At 34.1% G+C, this 20,525-nt stretch overlaps 1 protein-coding gene across 3 annotated transcripts in view; it reads right to left on the reverse strand.

The window, feature by feature from the left end:
- The window catches only part of LOC129809922 (uncharacterized), a 184,716-nt gene that overhangs the window by 66,787 nt on the left and 97,404 nt on the right, over positions 1 to 20,525 (reverse strand). The window contains exons 3-6 of one of the 3 annotated variants that reach the window (XM_055860068.1): positions 11,153 to 11,383; positions 5,596 to 5,789; positions 5,298 to 5,344; positions 4,959 to 5,071 (exon numbers count right to left, since the gene is read on the reverse strand). In XM_055860068.1, coding sequence (XP_055716043.1) covers positions 4,959 to 5,071; positions 5,298 to 5,344; positions 5,596 to 5,789; positions 11,153 to 11,383 — 585 coding nt within the window. Of the gene's footprint in view, positions 1 to 4,958; positions 5,075 to 5,297; positions 5,345 to 5,595; positions 5,790 to 11,152; positions 11,384 to 20,525 lie in introns of all 3 variants that reach the window. The other 2 variants (XM_055860067.1, XM_055860069.1) reach the window with 2 other exon arrangements.

The raw sequence follows: 20,525 nt of genomic DNA on the forward strand, positions 1-20,525 counted from the left end.
ACGAACAGGAGGGTGTCAAAGTCACCTGCACTTACGGTAATAATAATAAGGCTATTTTTAATAAACTTAGGAGAGTTTTTAATTTTGTTTAATTCTGGGAAATTACTATTATTGATACTATTATTAATTACTATTATTGACTATGCCTATTTTATGAAATGTGGCCTATACCCAAAAGTATTTTTTATCGATACGGTAATTACGATTATTTAAGATCTTTTAAATTTTAAATTTCAAATTGTTGTTATATAGGGTAAGTGTGCCAAATTCCGACCAGCTTGCAATTCCGGCCACCTTTTTCCTTCCTCGAATTTCCATGAAATTTTAGTTTTTATATACTCTAGAGATTATACAGTGCAAAAAAAGCAGAAAATGTAATTTCGGCAAACGAGATGACGCGAAACAGACATTGGAAGAAATCCCTAAGAGCACGGAATTATGAGAATGAAGGTGGCCGAAATAGGGGACCAAAGCCATGTTTATATTTTTATTCATTTTAAAATCTACTTAGAATGATTTTTAGAAAAAATAAAGACGATAAATTGTTAACAAGTTTCCAAACAACTCTCCTTAAGAAAAAGGAACAAAAAAATCAATTTGTATTAAAAATATTACATTTCAAATTTGAGACTTTGGCGCTTGCATGCAACTATGCCGAAATTTGGCACACTTACCCTACTTTTTTTTCGTTTTATGATAAGGCTTCACGCGTTACCTAAAGATAATATTGTATTGCATTTATTTGCTAACAAGTGCTTTTAGTACATTTGCCGGGGGCCTTAGTGGATTACAGTGGATAGAATACTATTTCTATAACTGCAAAGTCTCGGGTTCGAGCCTAGGTAGCTGCAGATATTTCAACTGTCATATTGGTCTCAAAATCGTCTAGATAATGAATGGAAAAGTAATGTCAATCCATTGACAATGAATCGTCTAAAAACAGAGAGTGACTGGTAAGAACGGATTGAGACGTTTTTTTGCTTTATTTCCTTTATCAGGCCTACAAAACGTGTTGAAGAATTTTGGTCACATTTTTTAAACAAAAAATTGATATTTTCAAATGAAATTTACATATAGAATAATTAAGGAAGAAGCACGTAAGGTATTCATATATACAGTGAGTGTCAATAGTTTGTTGCCTAATGGATGTTTGAGAAATCAAGTGAAAAAAATGATAGAAAAAAAATACTTTTCCAAATTTTTCTTTTTGCAGATGAGTTCCTTGTAATCCGTAGATATTATTTATAGTTTTCAAAAAAAAAAAATTAATTTTATTTCATATCAAAAATAATTGTTTTCAAAAAGTTGGTCATTTTTGAAAAATCAAAAGTTTGTTGCCTCATTAAAAAAACTAATTCAAAATGGTGAAAACGTGCAACCAACTTTATGTAAACCGGTTACATTTTGAGCTTATGTCATTTGATAGGCAAATGGTGGATTTGTACATTTTTAAGGCTGTCAATGTTAAATATATAGGTGTAAGAGTGATGATAAATAACAAGAAATAATCAGTTTTTTGATAATTCATAATTTAGGTTATAATGGCAAATTACAAAAAGTTGAAAGGTGGGATATTGTCCAGAGATACTGCTGGAAGGAATCGGCGTCGCTTAATTGCCAAATTTTATGGAAATTCATGAAAAGTTATACATAAAATGTTCAAATATTATAGTTATGAGGCACGAGTACATCTGAAAAACGCTACTGGTAGACCCAGGGTTTCGACTCAGAAAGTCGATAACCGCATTCTAGGTATCTCTGATAGTAACTCCATGATGTTTGCTTCAAAAATTCAGAGTCGGCTGGTTACAGAAGGCATACAGGCTTCAAAACCAACCGCAATTTAATGAAAGTGGTAAGAATAATTACTTGGTTTGCAGGTTTCCATTGGTAAACAAAACCAATCTGGTTAAAAGGTTGTAAATTCACTTGGAGCATGCTAAAAACGTAAAAATACAACCTCTTACGCAGTTTGGTTTTGCTTACCAATGAAATCTTGCGAGCCAAATACCTATTCTTATATTTTCTTTCATTTTGAGTTTGATTTTCGAAGTATTTGAAGCCTGTATGCCTTCTGTAACCAGCCGACTTTGAATTTTTGAAGCAAACATCATGGGGTTACTATCAGAGATATCTAGAATGTGGTTATCGACTTTCTGAGTCGAAACCCTGGGTCTACCAGTAGCGTTTTTCAGATGTACTCGTGCCTCATAACTATAATATTTGACCATTTTATGTATAACTTTTCATGAATTTCCATAAAATTTGGCAATTAAGCGACGCCGATTCCTTCCAGCAGTATCTCTGGACAATATCCCACCTTTCAACTTTTTGTAATTTGCCATTATAACCTAAATTATGAATTATCAAAAAACTGATTATTTCTTGTTGTTTATCATCACTCTTTTTTTTTTATTTAGGGGTCCATCTGGAAGATGATTGCCCCGTTATCATCACTCTTACACCTATATATTTAACATTGACAGCCTTAAAAATGTACAAATCCACCATTTGCCTATCAAATGACATAAGCTCAAAATGTAACCGGTTTACATAAAGTTGGTTGCACGTTTTCACCATTTTGAATTAGTTTTTTTAATGAGGCAACAAACTTTTGATTTTTCAAAAATGACCAACTTTTGGAAAACAATTATTTTTGATATGAAATAAAATTAATTATTTTTTTTTGAAAACTATAAATAATATCTACGGATTACAAGGAACTCATCTGCAAAAAGAAAAATTTGGAAAAGTATTTTTTTCTATCATTTTTTTCACTTGATTTCTCAAACATCCATTAGGCAACAAACTATTGACACTCACTGTACATATATCGTTATACTTGACTTGCACCACTACTTTACTCAACACCATGGAGAGGATAGACACAGAACAAAAATCGTATTCACGAAACGTTTGTTGTAGCGAATGAAAATTGAAAGAAGCTAAAAAGGTCTCAATCCGTTCTCATCAGCCACTGCACTACACCGGTCCGTACGTAGTCGTATAAAAGAAGGGGTTGGTACAAAAACGAAATTCGACGCAGAGTTCAGTCGAATGTATATACACATTCAGTGCTCAGATCCACAATTCGAGGCTGGTCTACCTTGACATAAAGCGGTACTGTGTGTATCAGAACTATCAGAATTTCAATCTTACACATTTAAATTTATTGTAACCGATTTAAGAGACTACAGACCAGGACTTCGAATTAGCAATTTCAAGTACAGGCCAGACTTGATGAGATTGGCCGTGATAAGTCGGTCGACAGCCGCAACCAAGCGTAATTGAAGACAAATAAATTGAATTAAAATGAATTGTAAAAATTATTCAAAAAGTTTACACTAATGGCCATATTCGAATATCACTAATTTTAATCTAAAGATTATTTCTTTTATAAGTAGTTTCATTTTGGAAAGATATGTATTGCAGTATTTCATAGAGGGTGAATGAGTATAGCCAGAGTGGGGGAACTGAGAGTGACAGATCTGGAGATCATGCCGAATGCCGATTAGTCATCAATATCGCACTGATCGGTACCCAAAGGGTAGCGTGAGTGGCGGACTCATTAATATTTACCTGTTTGTCACTTTAGAACCAAAAATTTAAAAATTTAAGGCTAACCTTAAAATAAAAATTTCAGTACAAATAAAAACTTGATAAGGATATATCGGACAAGGAGTAATGAAAATACGGTTCTAAATTGTCTTTGAGAATCCTACGAGAGTAAATTGAGATAAATATAACTTCATATGTAGTTTTTATGATTTAAACTGTACCAAATTTCGGCTAGTTTATAATTTCGGCCACTCCTTTTATTCCTGAAATATCCATGAATTTTTAGTTTTTGCATACCCTAGAGGTTATTCCTTTAAGGACGAGAAGGTCAAAAATCGAGGGTCAGAAAAAATATTTTTTTTTTAACATTTTAGAGCAAAATACAGCTTTAGGAGGCCGTAAGAAAAATTTAATTTTTGGGTCAAAGGTGACCAAATCGTTCTTAAAGGGTTATACAATGGAAAAAGAACAAAAAATGTCGCTTCGACGAATGAGATAATATAAAAGAGACTTTAAAATAATTCCGGAATGGCAACGTACAATGAGAATTAAGGTGGCCGAAATATTACCCATTAATAGTCTATATTTTTAATCACATTGAAATGTATTAAGAATGATTTTGGAGAAAAAACGAGGACGATAAACTATCTACAAGCTTTCAAATTACTCTCTTTAAAAAGAAGTAACAAAAAATTAATTTACAATACATTTCAAACCTAAGACTTTGGTGCTTGCATGCAACTATGCCGAAATTTGGTGCAGTTACCCTATTGTATTATTACAGTGACCACTTCAATTTTAGTGGCTCTTTGAAATAATTTATAATAAAAATGAGGAATTCTCGCGAGACAGCCATAAGTACTGACCACAACCTATACCTTTAAGAGTCCCGTCTGTTTCTTCCAGAGTTGAATTTTACGAGATCATCTGGGTGAAAATTCGTCGCGGATGAAAGCTCATCACAAAATTTAGGTGTTGTAAAATTTTTGAACTCATAAAATAAGGGATGAAAGCTTTCTCCATTCAGAGTACCTCCTTGCCCAGCTTTTCAAGGCTTTAGCAGAAGAACATGAGATAGGAGGAGGTAGGGGGGGAAGCACAAATTAAATAAAGAGACACAAATTGTTCTCCTGTGTTATTCCATAGGCATGCACGCCCAGTACTTCGTATAATAAAACTTAATCTCCATGCCGACACAAATCTGGATTAAAAATACAATCTTCCTCATTCTCTCTTGTTCTTCATCTAAAATTCAATTAGGATGGTAAAGGAAGTTGAATTCTGCTGATGCTTTCCGTTATTAATTTGATTTTGAATAATTTAGCAATACAAAAAATCTATGTCATGCATTTTCAACATTTTCTGGGGATTATTTTTTGCACAAAAATTAAGAGACTTACGATTAATTGAGTTGTGCCGGTATTTTGATTATTGGTCCTATCTCTCCTATTTACAGTTTTTAGGCCTTTGAGCAATCGTGCCAGGGTCAAGCGCTTCTTCGTTGTTTCGCGTCCTTCTGAAATCAAGTTGAAGATGAATGAGACATTTCTTAATGGGATTTTTTTTCTATTTTTTTTTTCTTAAATCTTTTGGACAGAAAATGCGGAGAACAGGAAATGGAGAATAATTGTCAAAGTGCATCGTCATCCATTTGATGGACCAAGCAGTTGGAAGTATAAGAGGGGTCTAATACATAATTTTGAAATAATTGATTCACTCATGATTTAAACAAGACGTACCTGTGGGAGGGAATTCATAAAAATACGCCGATCGTGGACTCAGGCAGCTGAAAGAATGGCAAAATTTATTATCATGCTCCTTAATGGGTAGCATAAACAAGACCAGTGACAATCTCAGTTATCTCAATGAAGTACAATAATTAAGGTCCAGAAAATTGCTACAAAAAAAAAAAGAGACAGACTACCACTCGGGAAGCCAGAATGGGTTCCCAACCCTGGGAAAAAACCCATCTTGGTGCACAGGGGTACCAGACAAACTACTGGATTATTGGGATATAGGAAAACATTTGGGAATTACCTCTGCTGTATGGCTGGCTGAATGGATGAATTCTGTGATTGCTGGTACTGGGGATGCTGGCTATTGGTGTGAGATGGATGCTGTTGCGAATTGATCGTCGACTGCAGTGCACCTCGAGCTACCCTTGGGGCGAAGACACCATATCCGAAACCGTAAATTTCATCCTCTTCCTTATCGGATAGACAGCTTGACGGCTGTGAATGGTGGTGCCAGGGATAGAGGAAGAAGAAGAAAAAAAAAAGAACTAGTTTACTTGGCTATAGAGATTAATGTGTTTCGCATTTGAAGACTTTTCTTGAGATACAGAGTGTCAGCAGAAAGAAACCGGAACGAAAAGGTTTGAAAGGAGTTGGACTACACTCTTTTTTTTGCACCCGCACCTTAACATATTCAACATTATTCTTTTCTTTCCCCTTTCCCCACTTGCCTATCCTTCCCGTGTTATTGGGTTTGCAGTGCTATACACAACATTTGCATAACATCGACTGTTTTCCCACGTTTAAACAGAAAAGAAATATAGGTGAGATTTTGCTGGAAATGATCAGGCAAAAAGCTTGTTTTACTTGATGGGTTCTATCGGGACCTGAGAAGTAGTATTAGGACTACAGGGAAAAGAATTGAAGGCAACCCATATTTATTAGCCCCAAGAACTTTCTTGTAAATTCAACCCTTTAATGCTAAATATACAGGCTTGAAGTTTTTCCATTTGAATTTATTAAGTTGAAAGTTTTTATAAATTGGTTAGTATTAAAATGAAAAGAGAATATTAAAATATGATTGATTCATTAGCGATAAATATTAAAGTTTAAATATTATTTTTAATCATAAAAATTAGAAAAGCCTAATTCAAAAAGCTAGATTAATTAAAGCAATTAATGTTTAGGCATTTTCAGAACTTTAAAACTATGTTAGAATGAGAAATATAACAAACATGCAATGAATCCAAGCATTTTCCAATTTTATTTCCAGATTTTGAATATTATAAATATAATGTTCCAAAATGTATAACTTTGAGTGTAATATTGAATGATTATTTGACCTCTTAAAAAAGCCCCGCCTATAAGAAATTTTAGGACGCTCCCCCTTTAGAAAATTATACCCAACTAAACTTAAATATAAAAGAATTAAATAAAATAAGAATATAATGATTATAATATACTTTAATACGTTAAGAATATTTAAAAAAAAACTAAAATAAAATCGAAAGAGCGCACAGTTTTCTATAGAAAAAATATAGATTCCTAAAAATATAGACCACACCTCTTAGGTATTTGACAGACTTGAGGATTTGCCGAGAGACGACTTAACGTAATTATCAGGGGCCTCTCGACATTTCATTTTTCAATACATTTTTGCATAGAGGCACTGAAGACTATTGGCAAGTTTTTTCCTAAAGAGAATTGACTTATCTGTCTGATAAATTTCGAAATCGTGCATTGAAAGCTATCTAAAAATTCATACTTCATAATGTTTGCCGAAATAATAAAAGAACTACGAGCAAACTTGTTTAAGTCGCGGTGCAATATCTGGAAGATTTTTACAAGGAAAAGTGAAAAATAGCTTCCCTTTTTGTTAGACTTGATGGGCCCCTGGTAATTATATTCGAAATAACGATTAAACTACATTTCAATCATTTTCCACTAAGCCGTCTGTCGGCTTAAGTCGTAAGTGTGTCTAGGGCATTGCAAGATTTTAAATAGAAAAAAGGAAAATCACAGTGCCACTCCAAAAATACAACGCTTTTAGGGATTAATCACAATTTTTTTTAAGTCCGTAGTTTTTATAGTTTCAGGTTTTTAACTGAAATTCATTCTGTCCTATACGATTTTTGAGGTATTTTGATTATTGAAATCACACTTTATAACAACGAATGAGAGCTCCGATTTCCAAATTAGCGTAAAATAATTAATTTTACTTTTTCATTAGTAGGGGACAGCGCGCTACCTTCGGACGACTCAAGCTTCAGACAACTTATTTTTATCTATGTTCCTTATGAATTTTACCTAAAGGTCTTCTGGCAATTTGAGGCATTGGACTAGCATTAAATTTCAAATTAAATACAAATTAGTAGTATATTGACAAAAAATTCTTATTTGACAAGATCAGCAATTATTACTAAAAGCCAATTCATAATTTCGAAATTTAGGGGAAAGAGCGCTACCTTCGGACGACTCTACACAGAAAAAAATATTTTGTAAAAATGTTAGTAAATATGTTTGTGAATTCCTATGGGTGAGTTACGAAATGCTCGTGAATCGTATAACCCACAAACATGTTCGTAAAAGTTTGTACTTTTTTCACAAACATTTTTCGTAAAGACTTGATTACTGTTTTATTTATTTTAATCAAATAATAATTTCTTGGTAATTTTCAATAACCAAGTAATTTATTTAAACTTCTGTAAGATTCAAAAAGGAGGATATTGAGGGAAAAGACTCTTCCTTTTATTTAATAAAAGATTTAATTGAAAAGAATGTAACTTCAACGTCTGCTTCCTATGAACAATCGAATGTGAATAATTTTATTTCAAACTGGACTACTATTTTTCATCCAATTCCCACACGGCCCTTCCTGACATCAAGTTTCCCCCTGGACAACTTCCTTGCCAGTATTTCATTAAGTCAATCCTCATTAAACTTTTATCATCATCAAGAGAAATCATCGAGTCTCCAGCGTTGCATGGTGTTACAGCAATTCCCAAGCATGAAAAGATCACTCCCCACTTCTTCTTTCGTCTTCTGTCCATTTTGGTAATGTTTAACGACCTTGTGTCCTTTCGGTAGATTGCTTGTCTTGTGTCCTTCCTTCTTGAAATATTCAAAGTTTCTCCATTCTTTCGCTGTTTCGTCTTTAGCTGTATCTTCATTTCCGTCTTATTAGTTTCATCTTCATACTCGTCGTAGACATCTTTAGCTTCAGCTTCATCAACCAATTTCTCCTTATCATTCACATATTCCTCACATCGAATCTGCATAATCCAATTGTCATCATCAAAGATTTCTTCCTTCGTATTTTCCATATTTGGAGTTTCATCTTCATGTTTGTCCTGTACCAACACTTGAAGAATCATTGAGACACCCTTTTCTTCATTGATCTTTAGTTCACTCTTCTGGAAATCAATTAAAGCTTCATCATGTTGCACAATGCGCAGTGCAAGCTCTTCTTCATTTCCATCACAAGACAAACTTCTCTTCACGCATTGATTGATAAGTCCTTTCTTCGTCAAAAAGTCCAATAATTCGTCGTATTGCACAATTCGTCGTGCAAGATCCTTTTTCTTCCCATTGCAAGGCAAATTTCTCTTCTCACATTCTTTCACAAGTCCACACTTGGTAAGGCAAGTAACCAATTCCTTAAAGCTTCTCATCTTTCGTCATTCGTTATACAGTTATCGTCTTTCGTGTTCTTGTAACTCTTTTGCCGTTACTATCCTTCGTCTTCTTGTACCTCTTCAGCAGATACCGTCTTTCGTCTTCTTACAACTCTTTAGCAGTTACCGTATTTCATCTTCTTGTAACTCTTCAGCAGTTGCCGTCTTTCGTCTTCGTAACTCTTCCGCAGTTACGGTCTTTCGTCTTCTTGTAACTCTTCAGCAGTTACTATCCTTCGTCTTCTTATACCTCTTCAGTAGATACCGTCTTTCGTCTTCGTAGCTCTTCTGCAGTTATGGTCTTTCGTCTTCTTGTAACTCTTCGTTCTCACTTCTTGTGCTTTTGCACCGTCTTTTCACCTATAATTGTTCTTTTTACGTCTTCTACTTCATATCACGTCTTTTCATTAATTTTTCATCGTTTTTCTCCACTCATTTTTTTTATCGGCCTCCTCAAAATTCCACGTCTTTTTTATTTTTCCCAGCAATATTCTATCCCCATCCCGGACGAGCCCCCATGTAAGATTCAAAAAGGAGGATATTGAGGGAAAAGACTCTTCCTTTTATTTAATAAAAGATTTAATTGAAAAGAATGTAACTTCAACGTCTGCTTCCTATGAACAATCGAATGTGAATAATTTTATTTCAAACTGGACTACTATTTTTCATCCAATTCCCACACTTCTTATAATTTTTTTCGAAAGATTTCATCTTTGCAATATTACAATCTATTTTTGTTTTTACTGAACAAATTTTTATTTTATTTTATTTTACTGAAATCAACATTATTTTACTGTACCAAAAGGTATTGATATTATTCTATGGCATTGAATAAACGAGCATTAAAAAGTCAAATATGGTCAGCAAAAAATTCGAAATGATCAGTAAAAAATAAAAAAATGGTCAGTAAAAAATAAAAAAAGGGCAGAAAAAGTTTAAAAAGATCAGTAAAAAATTAAAAAAGAACAGTACTTTATTAAACGCGGTCAGTAAAAAATGAAATGTGGTCAGCAAAAAATTAAACATGATCAGTAAAAAGTAAAAAGTGATCAGTGAAAAATAAAACATGATCAGTAAAAATACGAATATTTCTACTGATCATTTTTAATTTTTTTCAGACCACTTTTTATTTTTTACTGCTCATTTTTAATTTTTTACTGCTTTTTTTTGAAATTTTTTTTGCTGCTCATTTTTAATTTTTTGCTGATCAACTCGGATATATTTACTGATCAATTCGAAGTTTTCACTGACCAAATTTAACTTTCTACAGACCAAATTTACCTTTTTACTGACAAAATTTTACTTTTTACTGACAAAATTGAAAATTTTTGCTGATTATTTCGAATTATTTGCTGATCAAATTTGATTTTCTGCTGACCACTTTAGACTTTTTACTGACCATTTGTTTTTTGCCTTATTCTATTAACCTCTATAAATTATTTCTATTTTCCAAAATCCCTATTGTTACCTTTCCATTGTGCACTTACATCCGGCAGAACTTACATTCTCCAAATGAGTAAATTTCAATTTATTGGAAAACCAGTTAAATATTTCAAAAGGATAGTAGTGTCAGTAAATTTTCCATATTTGTGCAAATTTGGAAATTTTGCCAAAAAACAACATTGAACATAAAAGTTCAGGAAGAGAAACTTGGCAATTTTCCAAATTATTCACTGAAATGTTTACCACCCTCGAGCCAAATTATTTTAGTTCGTGTGGAAAGGTTAGTTGGAATTTACCAATTTCTCCCTCAACGATTTATATTACAAATCCCAGATTAATCCAGTGCAAATAGACTTTAGTATGTGTTCTTTTTCTTAAGAAGAATTAGTAAATGGGGGAGTTGGGGGCATATGGTAGGGGCGGAAATTTGTGCCTAAAAGCGAAGAGACTCAATCACCATAACGACATACTCCTGTATCAACATGCTGAGCAAGAGACAAAATGGAAACTCGTAACATGTGACAAAGTCCAGCACCATTATGTGTGTCTTAAGGGTTAGTGGAAGATATAGTAATGTCTGGCATAGCACTATGTTCTAATCTTCTACAGAATCTCAACACCGTAATCCAACCATCTAAAAGTTGCTAAACTAACTAATTCTACGTGAGGACAGGGAAAATATATTGAAAGACCAACTAGTGAGTTATAATCGTGGCTAATCCCTAATTTACTGTGAATACTCACTGAATATTTCCCTGGCACATAAATTGGTTGACTATGGCTATTGGGGAGGCCACCTTGGCTGGAACTCCCCCGGTGGCCTCGGTTTGCACCGACACCTCTATGGTGCGGACTAATTTCGGACCATGCCGCTAATCGCTCATTCTCTAAAGCACTTAAAACGTCCCCAAATGGAGCCATCAGAATTTCACAATAAACCGATGCAAGACCCTCCAAATGACCACGTCCACCGTCCTGCAATTAAAAGAACAAAAGCATTGTACAATCCATTGCTAGGCGTTTAATATTTCAAACACCCCCATTTATAGATTCCATTTAACTTTCGCCTCTACGTTTTCCCATATTCTGACCTATATATCGACTAATACCATCCAAATCTTCAACAAACGCAAACAAATCGACCAAATCGACCAAATTTCAGAGAATTTCTGGGGCATTTTAGAATTATTGTCAGCGTCAATTTAGACCTAGCGTAATGTACCATTTGAAAAGTTTCATTCGGTAAATGTGATGAAATATGACAGATTTAAAATCCATTAATAATAATCCATAATAATATTTTTAACCCATTCAGTCAATGTACCAGAAATACTTGAGATAGAATGTTCATATTTTGGGATTAGTTCCATACAGATTAATAGATGAATTTTTTGAAAAGAAAAAAAAAATATCTCATATGGGAGCGCGGGGAGCCTCTTTCGAACACACGTATCAACGGTCACTGAATTTAAATTCCGTGCATTAATTCATTACAAACTCTATTGGTTTAGATAGAGTAACTATCCAAGACAGGGGGATGACATTAGCTCTCAAAAATGCGACCAGTTTTAGTGTAAATTTTTTCCTGTTTTCGGACACATTTCACGAGATATCTCCAAAACTATGTAGGTTGCCAATTTGGGGTTTTCGGTTGCCTATTCATTAGTAAATTGGCTTCTATTTTGTATTTGTATTATTTCCTAATTCATTCTACAATGTCAGAAAATAGCTAATAAACTCAAAAGTTTTTTCGGCACGCTTGAAACATATGGGAAACATAGGAAACGTCATGCCCCTGATCCAAGAACACCAATTGGGAACTAGAATTAAAATCAGGAAAGACGCCAATTTTAACAAATTCGACGAGATGTCGTATTTTCCGTCCGCCATTTTGAGCAAAAATTTTGCATGACCTTCGGCGAAACAAGAAAAGAACAACAAAATGTATTTTCTCTCTGTCGGACTATTTTTCTCAAGTAATTGAAGAACTAACGTTACTAAAAATCCATTCCCGACAGCAATTCGGATAAAAATTGCCCAGAAATAAATCATCAAAAATTACTCAATTTGCGTATGATGTATAATACCATGGTAAGGAATGGGTTAATTGAATTTGCAGCTTAAGTAGGGGAATGGCATGAATTGTGGACAAAATTTCACATTGTGCTTCAGAAAGACAATTTTAAAGAATAACAAAATTAGTAATAATGATTGGTAGTTATAGTAAAGTTAAGTAGATGCACTTACCCTTACCTTTCAATTTGCTTTTAGGTTTAGAAAATTGTCTTTTTAATCTATATTTTATCTGTTTTGCCCGTTTTGCCTTTCAGGATATTCCAACCACAAATAACGCTGTTCTAAACGTTCTAAAGTATTATTGTCGTTACGTTTTTCTCATTTTAAGTACTAGCTGTCCATAGGATTGTCCATAGGAATACATGAACTTCTGATTCCAAGCTTTAATCTACCAATGGTTTTATCGTATATTGAGAAATCGATAGATACTTTCCCATATATATTTTTTTTTCAACTTCAAAACCCTCGCTTTGATAGCTCAATGTTCTCACATTTTTCCATCGTTCCTGCACTAGAGACTATTTTCACTTCTTTTTCCATTAGTTGGTTTTTTTTTTCATTTTGTTAGCAAAAGATAAGCTGCTTAGTACGTCGTGAATGTTGATTCTCAACTTATCCTATTGTTGCTTTCTTCGTGTTCTTTGGCCCGAAGCTGAAAATTTGCAAGAGATTTGAGTTGAAGAAAAATGACCCTGGCTAAATATGGCAAGTGCAGAGAAATTGATTGATAAGTCTTTCTGAATGTGAGGGCAAAGTCTTTAATTCTCAAAATATACGCCTCGCAGAGTCCAACAGGATGGGAGAAATATCACGAAGAAATAATTGTACATAAAAAGTCATCATAAAATTGAAGGAATGGCAGATGCTCTCAGTTGAAGTATCACACAAAATACAATATAGATAAATTATGGTTTGTTATTGAATTTTATGGACGCATTTGTCGATTCCATAATTTCAATTTATTATGCAATTATCGCAACATAAAGAGACACTAAATGACGTGCAGAGAATGTGCGGGGAGTCAGACTGGACTATAAAATTATTTTTGATAATTAAAAACTTAATAAACCTATAAATAGACGCTTTGTTTACGCGCAAAATTAGGCGTTTGTCGTGTCAGATAATGGCATGAACATAATGAATAGGACGTTGAGTAAATTAATTACAAATCTCCATTATGGCGAGAAGGTCAATAATGCGGAAAATATGGAATTTAATGTGCAGATTTACCCATAGGCTATTTACATAATGAAATTGTGCCACAATATTTTTTTTATAAATCCTAAAATTATTTACGTTTGCACTAAAAGTTTCGCAAAAAGTCCATTATGTATGCTTTTAATCAACTGACTCCACTACAATTTTAGAACATTTTAGGAGCTAGTCCGACAATCCATTTTTTCTATCTTCCTAATGGATTTGACCTATGGCTCTTCTCTGGAAATTTGAAGCGTTGCACTAACTATTAAAATAAAATACTATAATGGGTTAACATAATTAAAAACATAAAAAATGATTTGTTAGAAACTTGAGCCGTTCAAAGGTAGCGCGCTTTCAAAAACATAAAATTTTAGAATTATGAACTTTGTATGTTGAGCAAGTACTGTAGGGGAAAGGCTCATAATTTTGGACAGTTTCTAAATTTGGACACTTTGAGGGTAAAATTGGACACTAAAATTAAATTGATTAAAATGATGGATTTTTATTTCAATATTTGATGAATAATGAATTCTATCTAAATATTTGTTCTTTTTGGAAGATTTTGACACTAAATACGTTAAATTTTGAATATGATTTGAGTTGAAATTGCTTTGTTGAAAATTCAGTGTGAGCAATTGCTTACGAGAAATATGACAGATGAACTTCGTGTTTACTTTAGTCTTATTTAGCTGTGATGAAGGACTAACAATGTTTCCTCGCTTTTCTTGAGTGATATTATTGAATATTCATTGAATATTGTGTTAATTCACGTTAGTGGTGATTTGTACCTTTGACCTGAAGTGAGATTTGCCTTGTGAATTAAATTTTCCATGTGAAAAATGGGAAATTTTTTAAGACATTCACCAGTGAGGTGATAATCCTTATTCATAAAATTTCATGAAGTTTTAGCTTTTGTGATGACTAGGTTGGACAAATGTCTGGAGAAACAAAGGAGCATCATCTCTACGAAAGAGATGTAGCGAGAAAAGCCTTGAAAGGCTACCGGAAAGGCCAGAGAATGAGCGAATCCGCACGTACTTGGAGTACCGAAGTCAACTCACTTTAATGAATGATATGGAAAGTTTCCGAGCTTCTTGTGACATTCTACGGTTCCCTTACATGAACAGGAAGAGGACTTGGTAAGATTGGTTCATGAAATGAAGAACAATGGGAATCCTGTTGAGGCGGATTAGCTGTCCAAATTTACAGCCAAGTTGGACAAATTAATAAACAAGTTGTCCAAAATAAGAGTCAAATTCACCTCTACATATCAATTCATTTTTAAACGTATTAAAAATAATTTTAGTAAAAATAAGATGATAAATAGCTTGCCAAGTTTCTAAACAACCGTTCTGAAAATAGAGTAACAAAAAAAGTCAATTAGTATTGAAAATATGGCACTTCAAACTTGAAACATCGATGCTTATAAGCAGACTGGACGAAATTATGAGCCTTTACCCTACTCTACAACAAAAACACAAAATACAGTAGAGTTCCTCAAATTTGAACATTTGGGGGGTATAGATGACATTTCTCACTCCTCAAATTTGAACGATATTTTCAAAAACGTAACGGAATTCATGTGAAATCCACTTTTCGTAAATTAAGATAAACAACTTTAGAGAATATATCAATGTAATTTATTGTGAAATAAATGAAATTTGGTGCGGAAGTTACGATAATATTGAGGAAATACCAGAGAAAAATGGCACTCCACGCAAAACTTTCTTCACGTAACCTCAAATTTTACATTTTGAACTCAACTGTCGTTCAAATTTGAGGAGTTCAAATTTGAGGAATTCTACTGTAATGCAAGATAATTTCTCAGCGTTGACAAGCTTCTTAAAAACTCCATATTTTTTGGTAATTGTTCACCTTGTCGAGAAATTCTTTTAACAATTTCCAAATAATTTATTCGGCAAAGAACCTGATATGGTTTGCTGATCCGTTGGACCAGAGGTCACGAAATAATACTCATTTGGTAGTTCCATGAGCTCAGTAAAAAAAAAGTTAAAAAGTGATTTTATTTGTAGGTGTAGAAAAAGTGCTTACTGGCGAAAAAGTACTGACTCTTCCCTACATAAGCAAGGAAATATTACAAGTTGTAAACACTATTGGGGTATTACGTTGTTGACTATCGCCTATAAGATACTTCTCTATTCTGCTTGATCGCATTTGCTCAGACCTTTACTGGGCAATACCAAAGGGGGTGACATTAGCTCTGAAAAATCCGACCGGTTTTAGAGTAAATTTATCCATGTTTTCGTACACATTTCACAATATATCTCCAAAACTATGTAGGTTGCCAGTTTGTAGTTTTCGGTTGCCTGTTGAATATTAAATTGGCTTTCATTTTGTATTTATATTTTCTGATAATTCATTCTTCACTGACAAAAAACAGCTAATAAACCTAAAAGTTTTTTCGGCACGTTAGAAACATGTGGGAAACATAGGAAATGTCATGCCCTTGGCAATACCAATGTAGTTTCATTTCAGGCAAATCAAAAACAGACCAGGTATTTTCCATTCGGTTATCCATGGAGAAGATGAAAGAGCATGATCAAGCACTTCACTATCTCTGCATCGATTTCAAGACAGCCTACGATCGAGCCTACGTGCTAGGCTTAAAAATTAAGCATGCCTTGTCCAAAAACGGGCCACATCAATGGCAAGTGGGAAAAATGTAGACATTCTATTTTTAGCCTTGTCATGAAAGGATTAGGCAGTCCCCGAGGACTGTCCAGGAACACCGATTTAGTTCCGATTCCAATTCGGCTTAGAAGCGGCCCAGGAACGAATTTGAATAGTGACGTTTATAACAGCCAGGATTTTTGCAAACGCATACAATTCATTGGAAATAGGTTTACAACTGGATTTTGAAAAATAACCCAAATTGCTGTAATCTAGAATTTTGAGACCTTCAAGGCTAATCCCCTAGTCTGAAACACATGTTGCAAGCCATTTTCCTCCTCTATTGTTTCCATGATAGAATTGTGCCGAACCCAATTACAAGTATAATTCTAAACACGAATTTAAATTCAAAACCAAACTGACAAGCTAGCACTATTCAGTTGTGGATCATTTGCCTTCCTGTTTTTTTGCACTGTTTATCCTCACAAATTGAGATGGTGTGGAAAATGTCGAAAAACCTGGCCATCAAACTGACGGTCCAAGCATATATTGAGCCACGAAAGTGCAAACAAAACGACGAGGGTTTATGTAAATTGACTTCAATTGTGGCTTATTGGTTTTTCGCACTGCCACTCTCTCTCTGGCAGTAGCGAAAAAAAAACAATTCCGTAGAGTTCTTCTCCAAACTTATCTACCAAATAGATATTCAGCTAGTGGGCTGAGGCGGAGAACCTGGAAAAAAATGTTGAATATTGTGCCACTGTGCTTCCATTGGAATAGAGGAAAATTGTGGGGCGCGTTGATTGAAAAAAGCAGTATCCGAAGACAAATATCAACATTTACATTTGGAAGCTTTAATTCTCCAGCACCAGTTAATTGAATGTATTCCACGGTTAAATTTCGACTGAATCTTCTCCTCTATACAAGACAAATTGGATTCGTGACAGGCATACATTTGAGTTTTCTCTTCAATCCATTTCACCTCCCATGGCCAAAAAGCCGACACAAATATACGAATCCCTTAGTAGTTTTCCCATTGTATATTCGTATTTCCACACGATAAAAGCGTGATCACTATCCTTAACTTCCCTTGGAAGAAAAAAAAAAAGTTATTGAAAAACTCAAGATGTCTCACATTTGCCTCTTGTGGAGACACCATTTGTGATCCTGAATATCAGAACACGCAAAACCTAAAGCCCAAGAATAAAGTGTGACTGTCTTCACCTCTAATAATCCTCTCGGCACAACTGTTTACAGATACACATTTTCTTTTACATCCCCAAGAACATAATACATTTTCACCGTCTGCAAGTGAAAAACCAATTTTGCATTCATTGCTTTCCAACATTCAAATCCATGGGAGGAAAAGAATTTCCATATAATTCGGAAAAAGCTTGAGTGGTGGAACTCTGGGAATGGCGAAAAATATTTTGCAATGATGTAAGAAAAGTGTAGCGACTTAGCGCATTGTTGGGGATTTTCCATAGAATTATTTACGACATTGTCTCAGTCAAGAAAAACATTCAAATTCAGACGTACAATTTCACACAACGAGCTCTCCCTCCAACATTTTCGAGCCATTTTTGCCGGAAAATTTCTTACTAGAGAAATCCATGAATATTTTCAAACCTTTAAATTTTGACGTCAGTTGAAAAATTCCATTTTGAATATTTCGATACTTAAGGCAATTCATTTGGCTCCTTTAGCTCAAAATCAATATTTAGTATACTATTGCATAAGATCTGAGTTTAATGTTTAATGGTTTTATATGGTTCAGCATCTTCAGCTTATTATCTGGCATTTTAAGTAAGCATTCATTTATAAACCCAACTAGGACTACTGTCTTTTGACTTATCATGAGAGTTTTGAATAGTCATCTTCACTAAACTAACAGTCAAAATATTCTAAACTGAAATTCCCAAAGATAAAATTCTAAAAGTCGAAATACCGAATGGTAAAATTGAAAATTCCTAAAACCGGTGATGCTATACGGGAGATAATTTGTGGAATAAATTCCTGAAACACAAAAAAAATCTTTTTGCCTCTAGGAAGAGCGGATGCATTCGTTGGAGTAGCTAACACACTTTTATGATTTATAGATTTTAAATTTCGGAATTATGACCAGAAGCCATTACTCTACTACTCACGATCCTAATTTTATCACTCTTCAAAAAGTTGTGTTAGTTTCATTATTTTCATTTAGTATAAGGGCCCAATTACACTCAAGCTGGTTCTCGAGAATATTTAGCATATAAAATTTGGCAGGAAAGATTTATCTTAAACTGACACTTTTAGGGCATAGTAGGATCATCGATCATAAGTCATATGCGTAAATTTCCTTTACCAATCCTTTATTGCAAAATTTACAAGTTAGATATTCTCGAGTGGTTAAGGGAATCAGGTCGCTTGGTCATTCAGGTTAAGGGAGTCACTCGTCGTGATCGTGTGATGAACGTGGTCGTTCCTGAGGAGCTAAGGAGCTGTTGAGAGATCCCAACTTCGATAGTATGAGCATAATCAGCACATGAATAGAAAAAGATTCCCCAGAAAAGCTATGCAAGCCATTGTGAGGAGGCGTAAATCTTAAGGCAGACCTAGGACAAGGTGGGTGAATCAAATTCAGAGTCTTGCCTTGGAACGCCTTGAAATCGAATCCGAACATCTTCCTGAAATGGTGGAGGATCTACAAGCGTGGGCTGTTAACTGAGTCATTCTGATCTCTAAGGAGTATAAGGGTTCGAATTGCTTAAGTTTAGCATGTTAAGTTAACGGTTTGCAGTACCGTAAATGCTTTCTGTTACGTAAAAAGTGTGAACGCTTTTAGTTCAGGTAAAAGTAAATCTTACAATACCCTGCATCTTACAATACTGCGATGCAGTTCATACAAGCGATGTAGAAAATTGCTCGTAAAGTTCGAATGGAGAACGCTGTTTTTCACGAATGTAACCTACCGTGCCTACAAGTCGGAATTTCATTAGATTATAAGGACTGAGAAGGAATACTCTTTTAAGGCAACTAGCCGATACACTTCTTCGTATCCAGCTAAATTTCCCAGAGAGATAATTTGAAGCTTAGAACCATCTCAAGTACTATTAGGGCTAGGTTCTAGCCAGTTATAGTAGGTTGTAGAGCAAAGCTTAAAAATAAACAAATTACAGTGATAAATTTACCCATTTTTCCTAAATTCTTGTCAAGTTTAAGATAGACAAGTTCCTGGGTCATTAGGAATGCAATTGTTTCTGACATAAATATGAAGTTGGAACTATAAGTTTATAGTCTGAACAACATTTAATTCTTTAATTTATAACAAGTATAACTAGAATTTTTTACGATAACACAGCTAGATCTCTTTATCAGAAGCTGCTTCATCAGATGATTATGATGTTTACATAAATTTCAGTTTGATAACAGGACTTCACTTTTCTAATTTCGCCAAGGACCAAAGACGATGTTATTGAAGACATTTTGATTTAGAAGAGTAAGAGTAATTAATTCCCAATTTCATATTTTGATTTGTATAACTTAGTAGTAAAATTAATCCTTATTCTCAAAATTCAGTGATCCTGCTTGATGCTTCAAAATCGGTGACCTTTGTCAATGAAGTTACACCATTAGTATGAAACCCAAGGAAATCTTTAGATGTAAAATCGTTAAATCATTTTTTAAATAAATTCAGAGTCTAGATTTTAGATTCCACAACTCGATTTATTCCTAAGTCTTTCAGATTCAACCGTATTTTATATCTATAGATTTAAAGTTTTATCCATTATGGCTTAGGTGGATATGGGATTACTTTGAGCTGCGAAGCTGTTTTGATAGACGACTTTTTCACATATTTCTAAAGGAAACTGGGCTTTAACGTAATGCAATTTAGATGAACAAAACAATTGTGATCAGAAATATCCGAAAAGAATCGTATATCAATCTAGCTTCACCTCAAAGTAACCTCACCTCCCCCTAAGCACTTCAGTTTCCTAACAGATAACGTTTTTGGGACAATTTTGAGATTTTGGAAAATTCCTCTAACCGTTTTTTGTTTTGAAAGTCGATGCTTTTGTGAGTAAGTTAAATCTCTGGTCTGAACACCGCGCATAATGGGTTTTATGCGCGGTTATTCAAAAAGGTTTTTTTAAGTGTCTGTGAATGCTTCAATAGGAGACCCCTGAAATTTGATTTTTTTGGAGAGATTTTCTTATTGTTTTAGATGGGA

Source organism: Phlebotomus papatasi, chromosome 1 (genome assembly GCF_024763615.1).
Source record: "Phlebotomus papatasi isolate M1 chromosome 1, Ppap_2.1, whole genome shotgun sequence".
NCBI lineage: Eukaryota > Metazoa > Arthropoda > Insecta > Diptera > Psychodidae > Phlebotomus > Phlebotomus papatasi.